The 24,824-nt window shown below is 39.2% G+C and overlaps 1 protein-coding gene across 28 annotated transcripts in view; it reads left to right on the top strand.

The window, feature by feature from the left end:
- PDE4DIPP2 (phosphodiesterase 4D interacting protein) overlaps positions 1-24,824 on the top strand; it is a 212,108-nt gene that overhangs the window by 145,917 nt on the left and 41,367 nt on the right. For 26 of the 28 annotated variants that reach the window (XM_013045059.2, XM_045081838.1, XM_045081829.1 and 23 more), the window contains 8 exons: positions 1,480-1,647; positions 1,811-1,892; positions 5,142-5,233; positions 8,613-8,729; positions 9,110-9,247; positions 10,152-10,264; positions 11,402-11,529; positions 21,783-21,868. In XM_013045059.2, coding sequence (XP_012900513.1) covers positions 1,480-1,647; positions 1,811-1,892; positions 5,142-5,233; positions 8,613-8,729; positions 9,110-9,247; positions 10,152-10,264; positions 11,402-11,529; positions 21,783-21,868 — 924 coding nt within the window. Of the gene's footprint in view, positions 1-1,479; positions 1,648-1,810; positions 1,893-5,141; positions 5,234-8,612; positions 8,730-9,109; positions 9,248-10,151; positions 10,265-11,401; positions 11,904-21,782; positions 21,869-22,143; positions 23,784-24,824 lie in introns of those variants that run through there. The other 2 variants (XM_004771033.3, XM_045081836.1) reach the window with 2 other exon arrangements.

Below are 24,824 nucleotides of genomic sequence, written 5' to 3'. Positions count from 1 at the left end.
CTTCCCATTTTTAAAAATTCTTATAAAATATGAATTATCTTGGGGCGCCTGGGTGGCTCAGTGGGTTAAAGCCTCTGCCTTCGGCTCAGGTCATGATCCCAAGGTCCTGGGATCAAGCCCTGCATTGGGCTCTCTGCTCAGCAGGGAGCCTGCTTCCTTCTCTCTCTCTGCCTGCTTCTCTGCCTACTTGTGACCTCTGTCTGTCAAATAAATAAAAAAAATAAAATCTTTAAAAAAAATATGAATTATCTTAAGAGGAAAAAAGATGGTGTTCTTTTCAAAGGCCATGATGAGAATAAATAATTTATAGTAACATGTGATATATTAATCTTACAGTACTGGTACACAGGTATTTCATATACATAAGAGGTCTTATATGTTCTCTATTATGTTTTTTCCCATAATAGCTTCTACAGATTTTTATTCAGGCAAATTAGTAATGTACTGTTACCTTGGTTATGTCCAAATCCCTGAGGAGCCCAAATTTTACTTACTAAAAATGTAAGGTTATTTTTTTTATTTCCCTTAGAAATTGTGACAAGAGCTCAGCATCTCATTAAAGCAGTAGTAATTGTCCCCAGAAACAGTGGATGCTGGTACAGCTAGTATAGTTCTGATTCATCATCTTTTACCCCCAGTAATTTTAGTCTTAGTTTATTATTTCCAGATTTTTTTTTTATTAAATGCAGACTTTCAATGTGGTAATGGTCACAAATAATGTTCTAAATTTTTTCTTTACTCTGCCATCATCTGTCTTAGAAAAGTGGGATTTGAAATTAAATAAAGTGGGTTTGATGGTTTTGAGGTTCAGATTTTCCTGATTGTATGGTCTGATAAAAATGTTTCTGTGTAATTGATTCATTCAATAAATGTGCATTGAGTCCCTACTACGTGCCAGATACTGTTCTGGGCTCTTGTGATTCAGCAGAAAATATCATAGAACCTGCCCTTAGGAAACTTATATCCGGTTGATAGACAATGAACATATATCAGATAATGATAAGTGCATTGTAAAAACTTAGCAGGACAGGGAGAACTGGGAGTAGAGAAAGGTGGCTGTTGTAGACAGGATATGCAGAGGAGGCCAATCCGATAAGGTATCAGTAGGCAATGATGTAAAGGGAGCAAACCAAACAAATGGGTGGGTAAAGAACATCCAGGCCACAGGCACATGTTTCCCAGAGTAAAGGACATCAAACCAGAATCTAGTAATTTAGCCTGATAGAGTTCTGGCAGAGCCAATTTCAGATTGTTTGATCCATTATAGGTATGTTATATTCAGTTTTTCCAATGTTCTTCCTCTGAGAGACTTTCTTTCTACTCATCTGCTGTTTTTTCCCTATAAACTGAAAGCAAGGGAACTATTATAGGGGGGTGCACTGGCTTTTCATAAACAATTGTCTTTTAACGAATAACTTCAGAACACAAATTTTGTTCTCTAGAGTATCTTTCTAATGGTGTGTGTGATTTCCTTACTAGGCCGCTGCAGAGAAGATGGTACGAGCCCTGATGGAAAGAAATTCAGAATTACAGGCCCTGCGCCAGTATCTAGGAGGGAAGGACTTCATGGTGTCCCAAACCCTTATTTCTAACCAACCCACCGAAGTTACCTCCAGCCTCCCCCATCTTGGAGAACAGACTGATCAAGTAAGAATTACATGCTTATGTAAATGTTCATGCTAACTGCCTTTTTGTGTTAGAGGCATAAGTTTGGTCATTTTAATACCAAATTGTGAGAATATTCCAAATCCTTGTCATTGTGATCGTGGTTCCGTGCCTTTCTAAATTCTTTGGCTCTTCCGATTTTTAGGGTTCAGTGCATATACCCTCCAAAGATGATAGCATTTCATTGACTGCCAAGGGGGATACCAGTATACCCAGGTCCTCATTAGGTGAGTATCAAATTTAATTTCATTAAGGAATCTTCTGTCTTTTCTTTCTGTAACTTTGTTAATAGGTTTGGCCAAGGCTCTCTTTTCCTACCTTAATGGAAAAAAATAAGTTTAGATTCCCCCTGAAAGTCTGAAGACATGTCTCTCTTCTAGAAGGAACTACCCTTATTTTGTTGTTTTGGGTACACAGTTTGGTCCAGGGAAACTGCCTCCTGATTATTCTTAACAGATAGCTTTGCAGGGATTCAGAAATGCAAGAGGTAGTTTTTCCAGACATAATAGGACAATAGGACACAATAGGACCACGGGGCTGACACCTTCTCCTGGGTATCTTTCAAGCAGGCCGAGGCTACTCACAGTAACTTGACCTAACCTGTATTATAGTGTTAGGAGGGGGAGGCAGAGTACATTAAGTTATTTGCCAAGATCACAGCCATCTAAGAGATTATTGTAGGCCTTGAACTCCCTAAAAACAAATGAATTTTGGGAAGAGTATGAGCAAAATTTAAATGAGTGCTGGGTACTAGAGTCTCTGACTTTCATAGAGCAGAAGGTTGGGATCTAGGGTAGCTTCAAGGAAGAGATTTGCCCTGTGAGTTGTAGAAATAGGGGCTCACCATTATTAGTGAAATGGTAATTATAATGCTGTAAGAAAGGTTGTGGATTTGGAGAATTAACTTATGATTTTTTTTTAATGATACTAAAAAATGCAAGGGGGTGCCTGGGTGGCTCAGTCAGTTAAGCATCCAACTCTTGATTTTCCTCAGGTCTTGATCTCAGGGTCATGAGTTCAGGCCCCATGTTGGGTTCCATGCTTGGCTGGGCATGGAGCTATTAAAAAAATAAAAATAAAAAAAAAGAATAAAAAGTTTGTGTCTTTGTTATAGTGTAAGGTATTATGGAATTCCATAGGTAAGTCATGCAAGTAGTTATTTTTTCTCAGGAAAACTTTGTTAGCCAAAGGTAAAGAATGCTAGATTTGTTTAATTTACTCCCTATTTACTTTTTTTTTTTTTTTTAAAAAGTACCTTTCTGCAATTTTTTATTTTGCAAATTTCAATCTTCTAGAAAAGTGGTAAAAATCATACAGTGAATATCCACAAAGACTTTCATTAAGATTTACCCCCTATTAACATTTTGCCACATTTGCCTTATTTCTTCCCATGCACACACACGAATGTTTTTTCTAAGCCATTTAAAAATTACTTAGATATCATGACACTTTATCTCTAAATACTTCATTTTGTATTTCCTGAGGGCAAGGGCTTTCTCCTACATAACTATAGTACAGTTATCACATTCAGAAAATTGAACCTTGGTATAGTCCTCGTACTTGACGTACAGTTCATATCCAGAGTTCCTGTTGTCCCACGAATGTTCCTGATGATTGGGTCTCCCCCTCTGGGACCATGTGTGCATTTAGTTGTCATGTCTCATTAGTCCCTTTAGTCTAGGACAGTTTTCTAGCCTTTTTTGGTCTTTTTTGACATTGGCATTTTTGAAGACTCTGGGCCAGCGAATGACCTTCAATCTGGCTCTGATTGTTTCCTCATGGTTCAAGTTCAGCATTTTTGGCAAGACTGCAAGTGTGAGGTCTTTCTCAGCACCCACATCAGGAGCATATGATAGCAGTTTGTGTTTTCCTTAGTTAAGATTGTATCTGCCAGAACTTTGCATTACGAAGACTCATTTCTCCCATTTCTCCCTGCAACCCAGCAGCCCGAGAGGTTGACTTTGTCCCCATGGCTACTCACCCAGGGCTTCCAGCATCCTGTCAGCCTTGCCTGAAGCAGCAATTACATTTAAAAAAGTGATTTATATTTCTAAAATTTCTTCCTGTGTATTAATTAGCACATGTTCTTTCATAAAGAGGTACCCTTTCCCCCACTCCATTTTTTAAAATATCAACATGTTCTAATATATTCTTTTAAAAAAATATTTTATTGTCTGTTTCTGTCTTTATTTCATTTGATGCCCAAATTACCCCCAGTTTGGCCAGTTGGGGCCCCTTCAAGCTGCTCCTTTGTCCTTTCGGTATGTTGTTATCAGTTTTTCGTCACTTCCACACTTGCTGCTACAATAAGGTGTCCTGTGATCACCTTTCCCTTTCCTGCCTCAGCCCTGGAACTGCCTGTTACTTCAAAGAGCTCTGGTTCCTTGAAGTTGGTTAAGTAGGTAATGGCATTTAGGTACTAATATCTGGCTATGAGATGGGCTCTTGGCCACAGGTATCATTTGCTTTTAGGCCCTTTTAGGTGAACAGAGCTAAGGGGTCTGTGTTTGTATTTGATACTGATTTATCTCATTCTAATTTAATACCACAAGTTCTTTCTTTGCCTGATTTTGTATTTGTATCTGCCCTTTTTCTGACCTTGAGAAACCTGGTTACCTCTATCATGAAATATTTACCCACTTGCATAATACATAGAAGTAGTTTAGAATTGCTACATGAGTACCACTATCAGTAATAAGTCTATAAATAATGTTTAAGATTTAAAAAAATTTTTTTTAATCTTTAGACTATCTCCCACTGAGGGTATACAGTTAGAATAGTGAGTTCAAAAATTATTTGGATTAATTTTTTAAAATTTTGGGTGCTTATATTATCTATTATATAGGTTCATTTACTTATGTTAATATTCAGTTTTAGGCTTTTTCTTCCCCATTGTTATTGAACTAACTTTACACATTAACGTGGTTCAAAATTCAAATATATAAAAAAGTATGCTCAGAAGACCCATCAACTTCCCTAACATATCTCTTTGGTTTTCACCCCTCCCTTGAAGGCAACCAATTTAATTTCTAGGTTATCCTTCCTGTGTTTCTTTTTGCAAAGTAAGAGAACAGTCCTATGTCTATATGTGGTGTGTATGTGTATGTTCCTATTTCCCCCTTTCCTAATATAAAACAGACTACACTAGATGTATTCTTTTGTACCTAACTTGTTTTACTTAACAATGTTTCTTAGAAATTACTCCATATCAGTTCATAAACACTTTCCTCATCCTTTCTTAAAGTTGTATATAGTACCTTATTGCATGGATATACCGTGGTTTATTCAGTCTTCTTTTTATAGGCATGTTGATTGATTCAGTGTTTTATTATTACAAATAATTCTGCAATGAACAATCTGTGCATATATTTTTGTTGTCATGAGATTGTGTATTCAGAATAGATTCCACAGGAACAAAGCAGCAGAGGTCAGCGATGTTAGGGTGATTAAAATGAGTGCTATGTGGTCATTTTTAGGAGACTTGGACGCAGTTGCCGGGCTGGAAAAAGAATTGAATAATGCCAAAGAGGAACTTGAACTCATGGCTAAAAAAGAAAGAGAAAGTCGGGTGAGTGTTCTAGTGACCCTAATTTTAAAATTACTATTATTTTCTTCCAAAATAGTTTCTATTTAAAAGAGTATAGTTGTCCAAATGTAATATCTAGGTCCAGATGCAGAGTTTCCTTTCTGGAGAAAAATAGAAATTGCTTTATATATACATTTTCTCAAAAGATGCTCTTTGGTAAATGGAGACCATTAAACTTTCAAGTGCTGAAAAGGCAAAGGCTGCTTTCTTTGCCCATTGCAGACTGGAATAATTGTAAAGAACTGGTGAAAAAATGACATACTGTATAATTGCTGCTTGGACTTATGACATTAGATCCATGAAATTACTTTAGAAACATGGAACAGAGGAATTTGGGGAATGATCGATAATGTTCATTGAGTACTTGCTATATGCAGTGTACTATTCTGAGTACTTAAATTAGCACCAAAGCTTATAGCTCTGCCAACTAGATGGTATTGGCCCTATTTTATATTTGAAGAAGGTGAAACACTGATTTTTTTTTTTTTTTTAAACGTGGAGGTAGGAAGAGGTCCCTGGGTGGCTCAGTCAGATGAGTGCCTGACTCTTGATTTCAGCCCAGTTTATGATCTCAAGGGTATGAGATTGAAGATTCTCTTTCTTCCTCTTCCCCTCTCCCCCACCTGCTTATGCATGCTCTCTCAAAAAAAACAAAATGAAAGCAAACCATGGAGGTGGGGAACTGTCATGTAACTAAGACATACCAAAGCAAAGATTTAAATTCAGGTCTTTTGTGACTCAAAATACTTGCCAAGAGGTCATTACTTGGAGCAGATCATTTTTCCATTATTCTGTATTTCTAGCAATAGAGTTTTCATGAATTTTCTTAGAAGCGGCCTCTTGGCTTTACAGAAGCCCTTCTCCTTCTCCCTCCCTTTACAGCAATTGTATGTCCAGCTGTGGTTTGCAAGAAGTATTAGGGCCACAGGACAGAGTTACCCACTAAAACTAAAAAGCTTTATGTTGCCAGGGCATCTATTTTGGAGGATCAAAAGTGCATGAAGTTTACCTGGCTAGTCACTTGGCTTCTCAGATTTGTTCCACCTCTTAGCCAGAGTTAGATCTAGAATATAAAACCCGTGTTCATATTCATGGTGAAATTATCTTGTACCTCTTAATTTCTCTTCTCATTACTATATTTCTTCTTATAACCAGCTTCCTGTTATATGCCTCAAGTTTTGAGGATATGAAATTGTGTGGCATTTACAAATACCAGTTTTAAAAATCCCCTAGCTCCCCTCCTTTTTTGGGATTTCTCCCTAGCCATTATCTGATTATTCATGTCAGGAGATTTTGGTTTCCATGTGCTGTTCCTGTTTTTCTCATATATACTTGATTCAGAGTAGTGTTACTTTTTGGTTCTGTCCTGTTTGGGGGATCATAAAATTAATAAGACTATGAATGGTTATTTTGAGTGAGTTATATTTGGCTGTGTTGCTTATTTTTGTGTCCTTAATTACCAGCCTCTTAGTTCAATGTGTGTGTGTACACACACACATTATCACATGCCCTCTGACACTAGATGTATACCAAAAGCCAAGTCGATTTTCTTGATTTTTTTAAGAAAAAAAAATTTTTTTTCCTACTCTCTTGAAGTCATAGTAGTAGTGGTAGTAGTAGTTAATTAACATTCACTAATTGCCTGCCAGGTGCTTTTAAATACATTTTCTTTATTCTCACATAGCGCTAAAAGGTAGGTATTATTTCTGTTTTACAATTGAGGAAACTGAAGCTCAGTTTAAATGCCTTATAGGGAGATTATGCCAAGATTTAAAACCCAAAATCCATGTCTGCCTGACTGCAGACCTTTATCTTGCTATAATAATGTTTTCTTCCTCATGTTTGAATTTTTCTTCTATGGAGCAAATACCTGGCTATATAATGATAGAGGTCTCTGAAGAGGACTACTAATAGCACTCATTTCCCATACCCAAGATCTGAACAAATGGAGAGATAAAACAAGGTCATGGCAGACAGTTTGGTATTTTATCGATTGCATTACTGATAAAGTAGAGAATGTAATCCAAGAATCAGCAGGCCTGTTAGCCAATTTCCCAGAATTGGTAGACTTACCTGCCTAATCACAGATGACACTGGGCCTTGGCAGCCACTCTACATGGTGAGGAAGAGCCTGCTCTTGGAGAAGCAGTGGCAAAAACAGGCTTGCTGCAGGCAGGTGCCTCCCAAAAAGAAAGCTGGAGCTAAGTCAAGCATGCTTGGTTTATTCTTCCCCAACGTACCACTCAGATAAGTCCTTTACCCTGACTGGCGCTGGCTAAAGGGAGTGGAGAAAGGTCAGGAGTTACATTAACTGAGGTCCTTCAACCTGGAAGGAAACGGGAGAAGCATTTCTTCCTAACATGCCGCAGGAGCTCAGAGCATCAAATACTTTGAGTAGTTATAAATTATTACCAGCCCATATAGTGAACTATCAGCATCGGTGGAATTCAAAATAAAATTTTTACTGTTTATAACTTACATTTTATATCTTAAAGAAACAGGTGCTGCTTTCTTTAGGAAGCTTGGCTATACCTTAAACTAGCTGTGTGTTATCTCTCTTCTTTGTCACACCTATTTCCTTTAATTATCTCCAGATAGTTCCTTACAGGGGGTGCCTGGGTGGCTCAGTCAGTTAAGCTTCTGCCTTCGGCTTAGATCGTGATCCCAAGGTCCTGGGATTGAGCCCTGCGTCTGGTTCCCTGCTCAGCGGGGAGCTTCCTTCTCCCTCTACCTACTTCTCCATTGCTTGTGCTCTCCCTCCATCTCTCTCTGACAGATAAATAAGTAACCCCCCCACCACCAAAAGTTCCTTACAATGTGTACTTACAAATAACTTGCCCTTACTATAAAGAGTATATTGATCTGTAGAATCTGCAGGAAAGTCATTATAACCTTGAGTTCTGAGTCTGCTTCCTGGGGAGTTCACATTCTGGATCTCCCCCTTTCTAGCTCTGTGACTTTGCACAGGGTCCTTAAGTTCTCTACACCTCAGTCACCTCCTCTGTAAACTGGAGAATAGTAGAGTAGTGATCCTGTAGAGTTGGTGGGAGGATTCACCCATCTGCTCATTTTTGAAGCAGCATAATCTCATCAATTAAGCAAATTTGAAATATTTTCTAGTGCTAATTAAAGTGGAGGACATCCTTAAATCTACCATTACTCCCATGGAACACTCTTTGGTACCCCACCGTGTGGTTTATTGATCTGACCCGATTGAGCACTATTCATCTTGTAGTTGGCACTTGCATGATAGGCTGATGGTGATACAACATGGAAGAACCTTGGCCTCAGGGTTAAAATGTGAATGTGACATATCTTGCTTCCTCTGCACACTGACTTCCAGGATCTCTTCTCTCCACAGATGGAACTTTCTGCACTACAGTCCATGGTGGCCGTGCAAGAGGAAGAGCTGCAGGTGCAGGCTGCCGACATGGAGTCCCTGACCAGGAACATACAGATTAAAGAAGACCTCATAAAGGTCCTTCCCAGCTTTCTCAAGATCCTTGGAAGTGATTACAGCTCAGAATACCTATAGGGCATCCTCAAATGACACTTGGATACCCTGAGTCCCTTTGGCCAGTCCTTAGTTCCTTGATGCACTGTCAGTTTGAGCCTCTTAATATCACCATATTCTTTCTGACTTATATTGGCATTGCTGAAATTTCACAAAGAATGTACTGTTTCATATGGCTTATCCATATTCTGCTGGCAAGTACAGCAGACTGTTTCAGGGAAATCTGCTCCTTTTCTCCTCTGCTAGATAGCCATCAACAGCCCCAGGATTGAGTCGCACACTCCACTGACTGAGCCGTCCAGGCACCCCACATTTTTATTACTAGTTTTTTTCTTGACTTTTAGGATCTGCAGATGCAACTGGTTGATCCTGAAGACATACCAGCTATGGAACGCCTGACCCAAGAAGTCTTACTTCTTCGGGAAAAAGTCGCTTCAGTAGAATCACAGGGTCAAGAGACTTTAGGAAATCGAAGACAACAAGTAAGTCATTGGAATATAAGCATTTTTATGGTGGAACAAATGGTGGAAAACCTGTCAATCTCAGTGATCTCTGAAGGAGATCAAACCCTCTGAAGGGGTTTGTTAATGGAGCTTCATAGAGAATCTCTGCTCTGAAGTTGCCTCGCCTTGGTCAGCCTCAGCAAGAAGTGCCCCTAACATTTGTAATTCCTTTCTAGCTACTACCTTGTAGCTGACCTCTCTTCAGTGCCAGACTTTTAAAAAAAGACCTGCTTGCCTGTGCTCCTGTCTGTTATCTTCTCTCTCACAAACTACTCGTTTCACTCCAATCCTGGCTTTTAAGTCAAGCAGTTCACTTACAAGACCTCTCTGCTGGTTGTGATACGTCATGGCTCATGTTCTGTACAGCACTTATTGTAGGGCTTACTGCGACACAGGTCTGTGATTGATGGTGTCCCCACCACCCATTACACATAGTACACTTATCCCTAAAATAGAGCCTGGCGCATAGAATGTGCTCAGTAAATATTTATTGAATGAATGAAGAATACCAGTAAGTCCTGCTTTATGTCTCCTCCTGCCCTTCCTCCCTTTCCCTTGCACTCCCTTCTCTCAGCTCTTCCCTGTGCTTCTGGCATCTCTCTCCTTCTTCTTGCTCTCATGTTTGACTTCTGCCCTATAGTTTTAAAGATTAGAAAAAAAAAGATAATGTGCCATTGATTTGAAAACTGTAAAATATAATAGAAAGTTTTAAGCAAGTAGAAGAGAGTGAACTTTTTTGGTCCTAGTGCATGCAAGTCCATTCCTTTGGCTGCTTTCTCAGGATCCGCTGTGGCTTCATGTCTCATGTCTGTCTGCAGACATGAGATCCGCTGTGGCTTCACGTCTCATGTCTGTCTGCATATTGCTTTTGCTGTTTCCTCAGTTACTGCTGATGCTCGAAGGGCTGGTAGATGAACGGAGTCGGCTCAATGAGGCTCTGCAAGCAGAGAGACAGCTCTATAGCAGTCTGGTGAAGTTCCATGCCCATCCAGAGAGGTAGGAGAGTGACGGCAGTGTTTACCCTTCTGTTCCTCTTCAGGTTCAGATGCTTATGATTTCAAAGCAGGGAGGGAAAAAAATCAGACAATTACTAGGAATACTCAGTTTGTCATTTGTTGTTTGTGGATCTCTCAGAGCCTAGTGTTTAAGTGTTAAGTCAGAAATAGTGCCTATCTCATACAGCTACACACTGATCAAATGAGACTTGTCAGGTGTCTACAGCAATTCCTTGTGTACAGTAAACACTCAGTGTTTTCTTTTCCTTCCTCTGCTTCATGTCCTGGTAAGGGCTGTTCCATTCCAAGAGTGAGGATATAAAGGGTATTGATACCGAATATCATTGAAGAAAATATATTTATCATGATGGCTGATATCAACCCAGAATCACTGATAGCCATCATGGTGAATATATTTGCTTGTACTTCTTGATTTTTGGTCATATATATTATATCATTCTGGTTCATTTTATATTCCCTTTTTTTTTTTTTCTGCATTCTGCCTTCTCCCCTTGTCCCTTTTGCTTTTTCCTAATTTTTATTTTTTTACTATTCATTTTCTTCTAGGTGATTGTTCAGTTTAAGCATTCTTTTTCTTTCTACTTCAGGTAAATAAAGGCAGGGGAAAGATACAGTAAGGACCAGTTGATTATATTACTTTTTAAAGAATCTCTGGATCTTTAGTCTCTATGAGCCAGATTCCTTTTCAGCGCTCTGTCCAGTCTGGTTACCAAATGAGAGAACACAGATCTTCAGTAGTGCTTGGCTCAGTCCTACTTGGCTCAGTAATGTTTCAGTTTGCATTTAGTTTTTCCGATTTTGTTTTTTCCGAAACTAATACTCATCAAAAAGTGAAATTTCTCCTATGTTGACTATACAGACATAAGTCCTAGGATCTATAATTTTACATGATACTAGCCCACAATCTAGCATAAAGAGGCAAGCTTTAAAGAAAGGAGCTGGCCTTGCTATTCAACTACCTGCAGTGAAGGATAACAGTGCCCAAACACAGACTGTGTTTACTTCTTGTGTCCTAGAGAGCATCCTTTAGAAAGTCTCCTGGCTCTTTGGAAGTATATGTGGATTCATTATAGTTGGTGGCTAATCCATTTTCCTTCCATGTGGCATGTTTACTCAGCTCTGAGAGAGACCGAACTCTGCAGGTGGAACTAGAAGGGGCCCAGGTGATACGCAGTCGGCTAGAAGAAGTTCTTGGAAGAAGCCTGGAGCGCCTAAGCAGGCTGGAGACCCTGGCTGCCATTGGAGGTGGGGAACTGGAAAGTGTGCGAGTTCGTCACAAGCATGCCTTCTGAGCACTGGCGGGTCAGCCTGCAGCCCAGGATGGAAAACCTTGTTTGCACTAACCCAAGAGCTTTGTCTGACTCTGGCAGAATTAAATGATGACTTGCTAATGGTAGAACTGTTATAAGTAGCATCAACTACAGAGTGAAACTCACTTTAGTCTACCTGAATGGCACTGTACATACCATCTTGGAGTTGAGTGGTGGAGGTTACAAAGTGTATGTGTACCTTTTAAAGCATTCCATTTCAGTTCTCCCACCCATATTCACTCTTTTCCTCGGCCCCTCCTTGTTCCCCCATCTCTTCCCCTGGGCCAATAAAGTTTATTCCTCCCCTGCTCTCACCGTCCATTTCATATGTTCCATATCATGTCATAAATGCATGCATGCGTATTATTTTTGCCATCAGCCAACTCCTGCTCTTTGAGTGAGATGATTTTTTTTAATCAAATAAAAGTTTCAAGATGAAAGAGAAAGAGATTAAATGTCTTTATAGGAATTACTTTGCAGAAGTGGTATAATCCTTATCAGAAAGTAATCAAAGCCAAGTCTTGCCATAGCAGACTACAAGTATTAGAAGGGTCAAGTCAGTGAGAGGAGGCAAAGGCAGTTCAGGTGTTTATAGGAAACCTTTTCTGAGAGTGTTCCAGAGGTGATAGTTGAATAATAGTGATAGTGAAATTAGATTAGGTGCAGATTAAATTCCATTAATATTTTTCCTTTAAACCAAGAGTGTTATGTAGTCAGAACATGATTTCAATAAAAACTCATTTCAGTTTTCAAACATGGAATTTGGGGAACAGGGGTTGAGGCTTTCCGACATGTATTTCAGAATCATGATTCTTTATGTAAAAAGCTCATTTCAAATGTAATGTTCCCTTTTAAATTCATCATTTCACCAAATTACTTATTGCAGCTAGAGATTTGGTAGTGGCACGAGATGGAGTCCTATGTTTTTTCATGTTTTACTGCTTAAACATTACTCCATTAAAATAAGTAATAGGCTTTGAAGTGTTGTTAGAATAGTTTAGAAAGAACTGTCGTTGACTGGGTTCATAGGTTTCGGTCATTGAGTGCTTTCTTACAGCAGCATGACAGGCATGAGGAAGGGTGTTCTGGAGCTTGCGTTTCTGCTTGCTTAAATGTCAAGAGCATAAAAAGTAGTCAGGATTACTTTGGAGCTTCGCAGATTCAACACCATGAGGTTTCATATTTATGTTGGTTATAAATTTCCTAGATTAGAAGCTGAGATTTCAGGTTTTTAACATGGACTTCAGTGGACAGGGAATGAGGCTCTCCAGCACCATAAAGGTGACAGAGTACTCTTTCTCAACGAGGGGGCACACTATGAGTTTTCTGTTTTCCCTCCATTATTCACATGACTCTTTAATTTCTTTCATATTCATGTGTTGACTTGGGTTGCCTTACATTCTAAATTCTGTCTAGCTTTCTGCAACCTTAGCCGTGCCTGTAACAACAGATAGAACATCAGTCAAACCAAAGTGGGCAGGGAAGAAAATGTTCTACTGGAGAAACACCCTGGGATTTTCTGATGAAATATTTTGCAAAAGATTGATAACTGTAAGCCTTCCTCTTAATGAGATGCTTTCCACTTTTCTTGGCCTTTAGGGTGGGGAGTCATTTAAGGAAGCAATAGGAAGTGTAAGCAGAACCACCCACTTTCCTAGTCTTCTAATCTTTAGAGACCTTTTCCTGCACAAAACTTTCTGTAATTTTCTAGAAGGAAAGAGGGGGTAATTGAACTTACAAAAATGTCAACCCAACAAAGACTAGTCTGCCATATGATTATAAGACATTTAGGAAGTGTTTTTCCTTAATTTTGCTAATAGACCAAGGAAGCTTTCTAAGTGTCCTGTTAAGATTCAACTGTGGGTGATTCTTGGGTTCTACTGGCTTATAGTGATTACAGTAATTTCTAATTATTGCCTATCATCCTCCAAGAGTAGGAATTTCCCTTGGTATCTTGGACTGTTACTAAGTGTTAGAAATACTAAGGTGGCTGGATGAATATTGAGAAAACCAACTTCCTATTGAAAAATGATTGAAATAGATTAGTGGGAAAAAGTAAGTGAATTCTGATTCTAATTTGGATCCTGAAGAGACAGACTAACTTGTGCTACAGTTACTCACCCTTAATATTGGTCCTTGGGAAACATTTTAAATAATTAAGTGATTTTTGTGGCAAAGGATAAACTAAGCGGTTGATCCTGATACTCTAGATGTGACTAAAATCTGCTGCTAACGTCCTAGAATGAGGCTTGCCAACCGTGCTTACCTGAGAGAGTTTGCTAGTCTAAAAATTTTGTAGGATGATTTGGCATCTTATTAGAGAACTCTGCTCTGATGAATTTTCTTCTGTAAACTCACATATAGATGATGCTGTCATTGGCCACGTCATTCATGGAATTTTACTTACCATGATGCAGTATGATTCCGTTCTCTCTCCAGGAGCACAGACCCTTTCTCTTACTGGATTATTCTACCTTCATCAGGCATTTTTCAGCCTTACAATAATTTTAGAGAAAGCATCATGGGCTTGTAGAACCTTGTGTTTGAATTTAAAAAAGAAAATCATCTTGAAATGAATGAGTTAAACCTAGGTCATGATTAATTAGAAGCACAGAACTTAAATTGAGAAAAATCCATATTGATAGATTTGTTTTTACTTATATTTCCTTTTTGAATCATAGCAAATATACAAAGCAATGGTTGTAAGAGTCAGGGGAGATGAAGTCTATAGTTCTTAGAGCTGAAGAGTTGAAAAGGACCTCCAGGAACATTTATTTGAAGAGTGAAATGGAAGTCCTTTTGATCGATATTTCCCTTAAACGCTTTTCTGTTGCAGATGTCTGATGATTATTAGTGCCTAGTAAAAGTCAACATTTTTCTGTTGTAAGCTATTTAGCCAAGTTATTATTTTGGAAAGGAACTACTTGGCTATTTTAATATTGGTCAGCCTTTTGCTTTGGTAGGTGTGCTCTTATCCTGAATCTCACCCATACCTGCTTCTCCATTTACTGCGGACAGCAGCATATTTTTGGTACCTCTACTTCCTTTTTCATAGTTTAAAAAGATTTGTCAGTGTCATTTTATATACAGTAAGAGAGCTATAAAGATTAAGAGAATTGTGACCTTTCCAGGATATTAGATCCTAGCCACAAAAAGTTTCCTGGAGGGCTCTTTAGTATATTCTCCTTGCACAGTTTATACCTGAGATGCCTGGGACAGATAAAAGACCTTTCCTAAACCTAAAAGACCTTTCACTTTGATGCTTATTTATGCTAATTTGGTATGTGGGCCTGGGAAGTTTGGTTCACAGATTCAAAACAGTTCAAGAAAATTGATGTTAGTTCTGTCTCTCTTCAGTTTGATCTAGGATTCTCTGATCAGGGAAAGGAGAAACAGATCAGACTATACCAAAAATTGCTCTTTTTATTGAGGAATAAAAGTTGACTTACCTACGGTCACTTCCCTTTGGACTATAAACCTTAAAGGGACATATTTCAGTTCCTTAGCTTTCCTTGGGCAGCTGGTATTAGCAAGCCCTAGTTCCTGTTTGTTAGGATAAGGTTGTTGTTTTCTGGTTCCGTGGTCCTTTATTTATTTAAATTTTTGGAAGATTTTTATTTTTATTTATTTGAGAAAGAGCACAAGTCAGGGGGATGGGGGTGGGAGAAGCAGACTCCCCACTGAGCAGGGAACCTGACTCAACTTGAGCTTGATTCCAGGACTCTGGGTTCATGACCTGAGCTGAAGGCAGATACCCAACTGACTGAGATGTCCAGGCTCACCTCATGGTCTTTTAATATGAAAAATATAAGTTTGATGTCCCTGAAAAACTCAAGTTGCCTCTTCAACTAGGGCCTCAGTAGTAATTCTACGGGTCTGGAGCCAGTGCCCTGCAGGGAAATGTGACAATCGGTCCCATGAAACTAGGAAGAAATGGTAGGAACCCATGTCCTTTCCATCTTGCCTTGTAGAAATAGTACTACAGGCAGATTAAATGAAATTGGCTTTCTTTTTCAGAAACTAACGTCATTTGAGACCTGAACATGTAGAATATTTTCTCTTTTAAGGTTAAAATTTAGAGAGCTTTTTTCTCCCTTTGGTCATGAAGAACCATCGGTACTGTAGGAAGAGTAGCTAGGAATATGGAGCTTATATGAAGCAACCTGGTAATAAAAATTAGAAGGAATGAGTGAGTGGGACAATGTATCAGAGTGATTTCTGTAGGTTAATAGTTTTTGAGTCTTACAACATTTTGGAATATAGATTTAAGACATCTTCTCACTAGACATTTAGAGTAATAACTTTGTTGAACAACTTTATTATAATTAGAAGACAGGAATGTTGCTTTTAAGTAGTATGAGTATTGACAAAAGGTAAGTCCTCAACTTCTTTATATGTAATCACATGAGCCAGGCCGAATTTCCCAGATAAAAAATTTGCATTGTAATTTGCTTCCAGTAGAGGATGAGAAGTGGAAGGGAAACAACATGTAAAGCTGACAATATGAATTTTAACAGATTTCCAAAAAGAATGATTAAACTTACAAAGTGATGTACTGATTCTTTTTGCATTACTTCCCCTTTACGTTGTTTAATGTCAAGTTACAGAAATAAACTTTTTTTTTTCAGAAATAAACTTTTTTATTTATCATACTGTTTTCCTTTTGCCAAAGCTAGGATATAACCGGAAGTTCGGCAAGAAAATCTTAGATAGAAAATAATACAAAGAACAGGGGTGTTAAGTAGATGAGCTAAATTGGTTTCGTTGTTCCCTTTAAAAACTCATAATTGTCTAGCGCATGCATGTAGCTTTGCTTTTAGTCTATAACATAAGTCTGTAGTGCTTCCTTTTGCAATTACCAAAACCATTGCTCTAAAATACCAACCTCTCAGTCTGTAAACTTTAGAGGCATGTGTGTGTACAAGTATGTCCTAAAAGTCATGAATTTCTGTTTCGACAAAGTATTCAGTTTGATAATAAAAGCAGTTTTACTTTCATCAAAATTTTCATCGTAGGGCTGTTGAGAAAAAGTAAAGCGATTTCATAACAATTTAAATGAAGAAGGAAGTGACATGTTAAATGTCCAATAACTTGGTGTTAGATTATTTATAGGACCATTTTCTCACCCAAATAAGCTGTATATTTTCCTCTGGAAATTCGTTTCTCTCAATGTTAAACTGTGTTAACATTTGTGCTGAAGTGCAGAGTGTTCTTTTTAATACATAAGTGTTAGAATTTCAGCTACTTTAGTTGAGACACAGGAAATTGTTACTGATCCAATAAAAGTATCAAAGGCCAAACAGTAACCATTTGGTTTCATTCTTGAAAAGATGGATGAGAAGAGAAGTAGAGAAAACTCATGTCTTTTTTGTTTGTTTCCTTATAGGAGAATCAGTATTAAAAATCCAAGTCAAAGTTAAGGCTCTGGAATGAGTGGATGCTTTTGTGATTTATTTAACTAGAGGAGGGAAAAGGAAGAAACCTGGATTGTTCTTCTCTCAAGGAAGTGAGACTAAAGAAACAGCATTTCATTTCCCCCCCCAAATGTGAAATGAACTCCCTTACCTTAAAAACTCTTTCTTGTTCTCCTTGCTGAAGGAGAGCAGTAGTAAGCAGGATAGAGGTGTGAGGAGTGAGCTTTTAATGGTGGGTGGTGCTCTCCCCTAAATGTTCCTGGAAAGGTCTGCTACTTGTGTTCTTTGAAGAAAAGAAAAGAAACCATGAGCAGGAGGAACTCCTTGATGTTACAGAATTATAAGTCCCCTGGAAAACTGCTTTCTGAATAAAGTACAAGCTAGGAAGCTGCTTGAGAGGTGTTTCCCTCTATAGACCAAGCTACACCATAAAGGGGCTCAGCAAACAGCAGGGGCTCGGCCGCAGACACCAGTTTTCTTTCCTAGCTACTTCTGTCCCATGAGCAGACTCTGTCTAGTGGAAGACTTCTACTTCTCAGCAGAAGCTTATGGAGGACTATGTGAAACCTTAAAGTTCTTTTATGGTCCTGAAGGGAATGGATGCTGAGTTTGACAGGAGACCTTTTCTGTTGGATTCTGTCATACAGTATCATCATACTTAAGTCAGGGATAGTTAGTTGGCTCATGACGTGAACATGGAAGAGTTCTCATAATACAGGTGCCTAAGAGTGAAGGTGAGATGTCCCAGAGTATCTGGTACAAGAGCCTGGTGCTGAGGGAAGACCAGCCAGGGGCTTGGCACCGCATGCTTACTCATGCTGTACAGTTTTTGTTCTTTGAATCCCCTTTCAAAATTAGTCAAATAGGATTTCTGCTACGTTCTGAGTAACTATATGGGAAATACCACTCCTCTTCTGTGGGTTGAATATAAATAGCTTAAAGGGAAAACAATAATGACTGTATAGTAGAATTTAGAGAAAATAGTCTTGTCATAACCCAGTTCGGGCTCATTACTGAAGAATTAACAGTCTATGATTTTTCCTCTAAAGCTTATTCATATATGATGGAGTTTTAAGGCAGTTATAATGTAATAATGATGAATCCTATTTGTAAAAGCACCTGTCCAAAGGAATTCATCCTACTTTACTGACAACTCTGTTTTTTCAACTGTCCTGTGAAGGAGAGAGACCAAAAGTATTACTTCAAGCCTCCTGTTGGGGGAAACAGAAATTTATAAGTAAGGAAGTGCAGATAAGTGCAATCAAGATCATCCAATTATAACATTAAGTATAAAATTTATCTCTGCAGATTACACTTAGGTTCCATGGCCACCTTTTTTCAGCCCACAGACCATGTCAGTTTACTAATGATAATAATGCTTAAAGGCAATATTTAATGCATATACACTGTTTGCCAAACACTGTTCTAAGCACTTCAAATACAACAAATCCTTTGAAGTTCACTAGTGAATGACTCTCTGGCGTGGATATCACTGTTTCCCCTACTTAGTAAGTAAGGAAACGGAGTTACAGAAAGGTTGTGGCTTGCCTAATAGGGTCACAGAACTAATGATAGAAGCAAAAATCAAACCCAGACAGTTGGGCTTCAGGGTCCATATTCTTAATAATTAATGCCATCCTCAATTTAAAAATCTCCACAAAACCATCCATTTCTGTTTCAATGATTAAAAGAATTACATGTGCATGACACTTAGATTTTCACAGAAGGAATTATGATATTTTATTTCTGTGTACTTTATCAAGTCAGCTGGTGGAGAATAATTTTCTAAATCTAAAAGGGAGTTTGGGGCACGCCCTCCATTACATATATGGGTCTAAGTGTAGAAATTTGCACAAACCACAATTTGGGAACCGCCATCAAAGCCTCAAAATAAAAAGTTTAATGAAATTTCTTCTAACATGTAAAACTTAACCTGGATATAAAACCTGGAGAAGAAAGTTAAATTTGAAGCGACAGACTCTCACTTTTCAGAGTATCTCAAATAATAAGCAGTAGGTGCACCAATATAAAGTATAGTAGATTTAAATCAGAAATTTAGAACATCACCAGTTAGTTCAGAAGATAGCATTTTGTTGCCTTGTAAAAGCTTAGGAAAGGATATTCCCTCAAAAAAGAAAAATTATTGTCATTGATTAAAAAAAAATGGTAACAAAGGTGTCTAGTGTAAACCTACAGGGTTTTATGTGGAATAACTTACTCATTTCAATTTTTTTCTATAAAACTTTTTCACCTTTATTCTAGCCCCCTCTCCCCACAGCCTTCAGCATTCTAATTCAAATTGGTAAAAGGCTGAGCAACTGTTGAAGCTATTCTAAAGGAACCACAGCAGACTAAACTAGCTAAAAATAAATAAGGAAAGCAAAACCTCTATGTAGTAGAATGCTGGGATGAAATGGGCATGCTTACTTTGTCTCCATTTAACTCCTGATGAAGTCAAAACCGTAGTATTGTGACCCTGAGTGAATTACAGAGAGAAAATTATCTAAAAATACAGGCAAGGCATCAGAAAGGCCAACAAAGGTAAGTGGAGGACAGAACATGTGAGATGAAAGCCTTCAAGACCAGTGACAGTCACTTTTTCCAATCGTCCCTCAACCTTACTCCTGGAACCTAAGCCCAGGAATCCCCCTGGGATGTGGGGCAGCGTGGCCACAGAAGTCCCCAAGAATAATAATGGAGATGAGTTCAACTCATCCAGCTGAACTTTCTTCAACCACAGGAACATTCTCTAGCCTGAAGCTCAGAGGAGAAACAATGTGAGAACCATGTTTTCTTAATCTGTCATTGAGTGGGACATTCATTTCCTTTACAAAGAAAAAAATACAAGATTCTGATCTCTACTGTTGTACAGGGAATGATTTTCCAAAATAAGTATAGTAAGATATGGATGTCCACAAGTGAATTAGCATCCTGGATTTCAGTGAGTTGCCAAAGCATAGGGAGTCTGTTCATCCATCTCTCTGCAGCTACTATTGTGAATGAGATGGTTCTGGGGCTGGTTTGAAAGAGTAAGTATTGGAAATCCCTCTTGTACAATGTCTGCCAAGGAATCCCTAACAATCTGAGTGATGGAGTTACCTCTTATAGGTAGGACATTATTGAACAGGGCACAGAAACTTGGTCCAACGTTAATACAACATTCATGGAATGAGTCATAAAATTAGGTTGTTAGGGCAACATACTTACTACCTTCTAGTACTTTAATTAGATTGGCCTGGGTCATTGCAAATGCTCCAGCATGAACTTGCAGATGACAGGAGATGGAATGAAGATGTGAGATGGACCTGTTCACCTTATCTGCAGAGAGGATAATGGATGCTCATTATTTATCCATGGATGTCTGAGCTCAGGAGCACGTTCTTTGTTCTTGGAGGAAGAAGCAAAGATAAAGAAATGATTTGTCACCAGAAGGAGCAGTGAGTTGCCTCTCTCTGAAAGTCCAGAGACCTGACTTCTTGGCACAGCTCTTGTCAGGACCATCTGTGTAACCGTGAACAAACCACCTAATCTCTTTCAGGCACAGGTTACTCGGTGGCCATAATAGTTTTAATAGGTTGGTTGCTGAGGCCAGAATCAGATTGCCATCTCAGGTTTCTCTAACTTAGGCAGTTTCTATAAGACCTGTTCTGTAGACATGGGGAGTGTCATGGTAGATTTTCTTTGGTGTTAAAATGAATTAACCATCATAAATTCCCCCAACTTCAGAAGAAATCAGTAATGTGGGCCACAGGTCTTAATCTAAAATTGGATGGACAGTCTTTTATTATAACAGATATGGAGAGGAAGAAATGCCCCAGCTTTGTTCTGTCCAATATGGTGGCCATGAGCCCTGTGTGCCTAGCTGAATTTAAATTTGAATTAAATAAAAGAATCAGTTCCTCAATTGCCTTAGCCCATTTTGAGTGCTCAGTAACCATGTGTGTCTACTGTATTGGGCAGCATATGCATAGAATTACAAAAAGTTCTATCAGTCAACAGTGTCTCAGATCTTTGCCCAGACCACAAACTGCAGCTATTGTCCCTCCCTTAAGTGCAAGACGCAGATGTTTGTGTCCTCAGATGACTCTGTCCATCTTTAAGAAACAAAAGAATGTATTAAAACTCACTTGGAAGTATAAGAAACCCTTCAGGCAAAAGATGCTGGGGGCATTGAACAAGAGTTTGAGAGAGAAGGGGGGGATAAAGGAATTAGGAAGCACTAAAACCATTCTGTACCTTGAGTTTTGACTGGTCCTGAGCTTCTGTAGAATACACAGCCCCTAGAGGGGTGTTCCTCAGAGATATGGTCACTCCATCATCCCAGAGATGGAAAAGGATGAGAAAAGCAGGTCTCCCTTGATCAGGGACCCTCTCAGTACTTAATGGTGGGGAAAAAGTTAGTCATGTTGGGCCCATGTTTCAAAAGACAAAGTTGCTACATAGCCAGGTTGACAGGACAGGAAATAGTTCAGGCTTTCTGGAAATTGGTGAGGGGGTAACCACTCTATCTAACAGCCCACTCTTTAGGTACAGGTCTGTGCAGTCAAAGTCAGTGAATGTTTTAAGGCTTAAGCTTAAGTATTAGAAAATATCAGTGATATAAGTCTTTTCTGCAGATTTGGTACAGTGGTTCTGCCTTCAGCCCTGCTGGCCAGGGTCCATGCATATGGGGAAAGGAAGAAATCAGAGGCAGATGGCAAAAAGTGTAATTTTAGCTGCTGTCTGAAAGCCACCTGTGAAGGAAATCACCTTTCTCTTCTGGACTCACTTCCAGGTGCAGCCGCAGGGGATGATACTGAAGACGCTAGCACTGAGTTCACAGACAGCATCGAGGAGGAAGCTGCACACAGTAGCCAGCAAGTAAGTCCAAGTCAAGTTCTGGGTTCCCAGGGTGGCAGGCTCATAGCCCTTTGGGGTCTGGTAGTCTCCTGCAGCCCATGTAAGCCTAGAGTAAGAAGATATCTTTTTATAAAAACCACTTCCCAGACTTCTTTCCGCCCTCCCTGAGCTTCCCAGCCACATTGCCAGCCAGCCCCTATCCTCACTCCACTTTTCTCTCCAATCCACCTTTTCTCCCCCTCTACTTCTATCTCTTGCTCCTCCTTCCCACCTTTGCCCCTATGTACCACCTATAGCTCTAGCTTCAGAAGGATGTTTACTTACAACAAGACCATGGATAGTTCTGCTCTTGGGTTTTTGTAACTGAAACACACCACCGAAGACAGGAATTCATCGGAGGGCTGCTGAGGGAGGTGGCAGGCCTAAGATCCACTTCAGGAAAGTGCTGAGAACCTCCAAGGGGATCGGAAATGCTTCCAAAGCAGGGATCTCTGTCTTGGTGAAATCTCGTTACCCAAAAGAGAAGTCTGTTGGATAACCTGACAGACCACCCAGGTTGGGACACATCAGTGACCAGCAGGTGACACTTCAAGAGCAAGCCCCTATCAAACTCAGAACTTGGTACCCAGGGCTGAAATACTGTTCATACCAGCCATCACTGAAGGTACAACCAGCAGTTCGCAAGCTCAAGAGTTGAATGCCTTGGACCTGAGAGATTAAGTCACTGACAGTGATCCCAGTACACTCACTGTCACTCCTGTGTGTCTCTACCTTGCCCAGTGACACTTAGCAATCACACCTCCTACATGGACTGTGCCTGTGAGTCTCTGAGTTATTAAGGAGAAAACAGATCATTTGGTATCTGTCCTTCTGCAGAAGTAGCTGGGCTTTTCCAGGGATAGCTTCCTTGGAGCTATTAGAGAAACTGCTGGGAAAGTGAGGTGCTCTGGGTCTGCCTCTATACCTCCTGTATAAGAAAGAGAGGAGACCAACAAAAAGAACCTACATGAGCATTCCTCAAATCTCACTGGACGTGGCATAGTCTTTGGCTCTTGAGGACATGAGTAGTTAGCTGTCTGGGATACCTCATGCCCTCAACACCATTTCTTCCCCTTCTAGGATCCCCTTTTTGTTGCTCTAGCCGTACCTGACGCTTATTTCTCCCTTAAATTCTTGCATGAATTCCACTTCTCCTTTTGCTTGAACATCTTCTACTAACTTCTCCTAACCAATGCTTGTGACTTTAATTATGTACAGTATTGCCTCTCCGGTCAGATCCCTCTGCCTCTCACTCCTTAAAGTCCCTGAGGGGCTCTGAGAAGAAGAGAGGGATCTACAAGATAAGCAAATGTCCATTCTAAGATTTAGATTGGGGTATCAGCTGGTCATGTGGTTATTGCTGCTGTGGACAGGATTAGCTCCAGAAAAAGTGAACAAGAGATACAGATGTGAAGACAGCCAGATTCTGATTGACACGATCTTAACTATGAGTAGTCATGTGAGCCCTTCGCTCTAGTTCTCAGTTGTAGGCAAACTGGTTTGTAAAGTTATTCCTTCCTCAAACTTCCTTCCTATAGCCTAGTATGGGGCAAATAACCAGATCACATTTTGAGAAGGTCAGTTCAACCCTGGACTAAACATTTTGCATTGGGGCAAGTGTATTTCCCTTGCAATGGCTGCCCTATTATTTGGCAGAGATACTTATATTGTTAGCCTTTGGATAGGGCTCATGATAGACAAATTTATATACCTGTTGGATGGAGATATCTTGGGTAAGCATAATTTTCTTTCCATCACCTTTCCTTGAAAATCAATGTCTAGTTTTGGGTAGGAGGAACCTTGGTGTATGAAATCATTGTAAATTCACTTCAGCTTTTCTGGAGTTTGAGGGCGTGACTGTCTGGCTGCCAAATAAATAAAGCTTGTTTTGCCATAACTGTTGTGTCCAGATTCTCAAAACTGTGTTTGCTGGTTTCCAGTGAAATAGTCTCTTACAGTTAGGCTCTGAGTTCCTCTTCACCACATCCTTGGAAGGTAAACTTTATTCAACACCAAGCTACCTTTCTACCTCCAGTATACACAGACTTCCCCTAACAAACACACCCCACATTGTGTTCCTTCCAAGGCAAGAGCTATCTTTTGGCCAAAACAAGTTGCTTCATCCTTATTTTTAGACTCATTCACATCTGGAAGTCTCAGGTCTGGCTATGTTGGTAATTTTCTCCAGGTATCTCCCACAAAATCCCATTCTCAAGCAAATGTAAGGTCTCTAATAAATAACTAGGAAATGCCTGTGAAATGAATCAAGCATTGACTTTCTTCATTTGAATGTGTGCAACAGAAAAAAGTTATCAAGTATCAAATGCAATGAAGGAGAAAAAAATCAGTAGATGTCTTGTGAAGAACTTGAAAAAAATCATTAATGCCTTTCACATGTGTGAGAACTGATTTACATTGTGAAACATATGTCATAGGGTAAAAACAAAACAACGTGATTCAAACAGGAGATCAGACTTGCATATGAATTTCTGTAGGGTAAAAGGAAACCCAGCACACACAAAAGAGGTTTAATTATACCATGGAAGCAATAGAATAAATGAATTAGGAACTGGCCAGTGGGGAGGATTCTGTACGAGATATGATTAACAATAGACCTAAAGGATTCATACTAACACCACACATACTGAAAATTTTATTTTATTTGGGAAAATTTATAGAAATGTCAACTTTCCATAGATGAGCAAGAAAAACTGATTAAAAAGCTAGATTCTGAGTCATTTTTCATGCATTTACATTTCAATTTTAAAGATAAGTTAACCTAAAGTAAGCTTCCTCTGACACAGAACCCAAATTAGCTGGGAAACAAATCATAGCTCTATTTTCTAATTTTTTTTTTAAAGATTTTATTTATTTATTTGTCAGAGAGAGAGCGAGCGAGAGCGAGCATAGGCAGACAGAGAGGCAGGCAGAGTCAGAG

Source organism: Mustela putorius, unplaced genomic scaffold (genome assembly GCF_011764305.1).
Source record: "Mustela putorius furo isolate JIRA1106 unplaced genomic scaffold, ASM1176430v1.1 tig00000585_pilon_pilon_pilon, whole genome shotgun sequence".
NCBI lineage: Eukaryota > Metazoa > Chordata > Mammalia > Carnivora > Mustelidae > Mustela > Mustela putorius.
The sequence above is the reverse complement of the archived record's forward strand: the minus strand, read 5'-3'. Positions and strand labels throughout refer to the sequence as shown.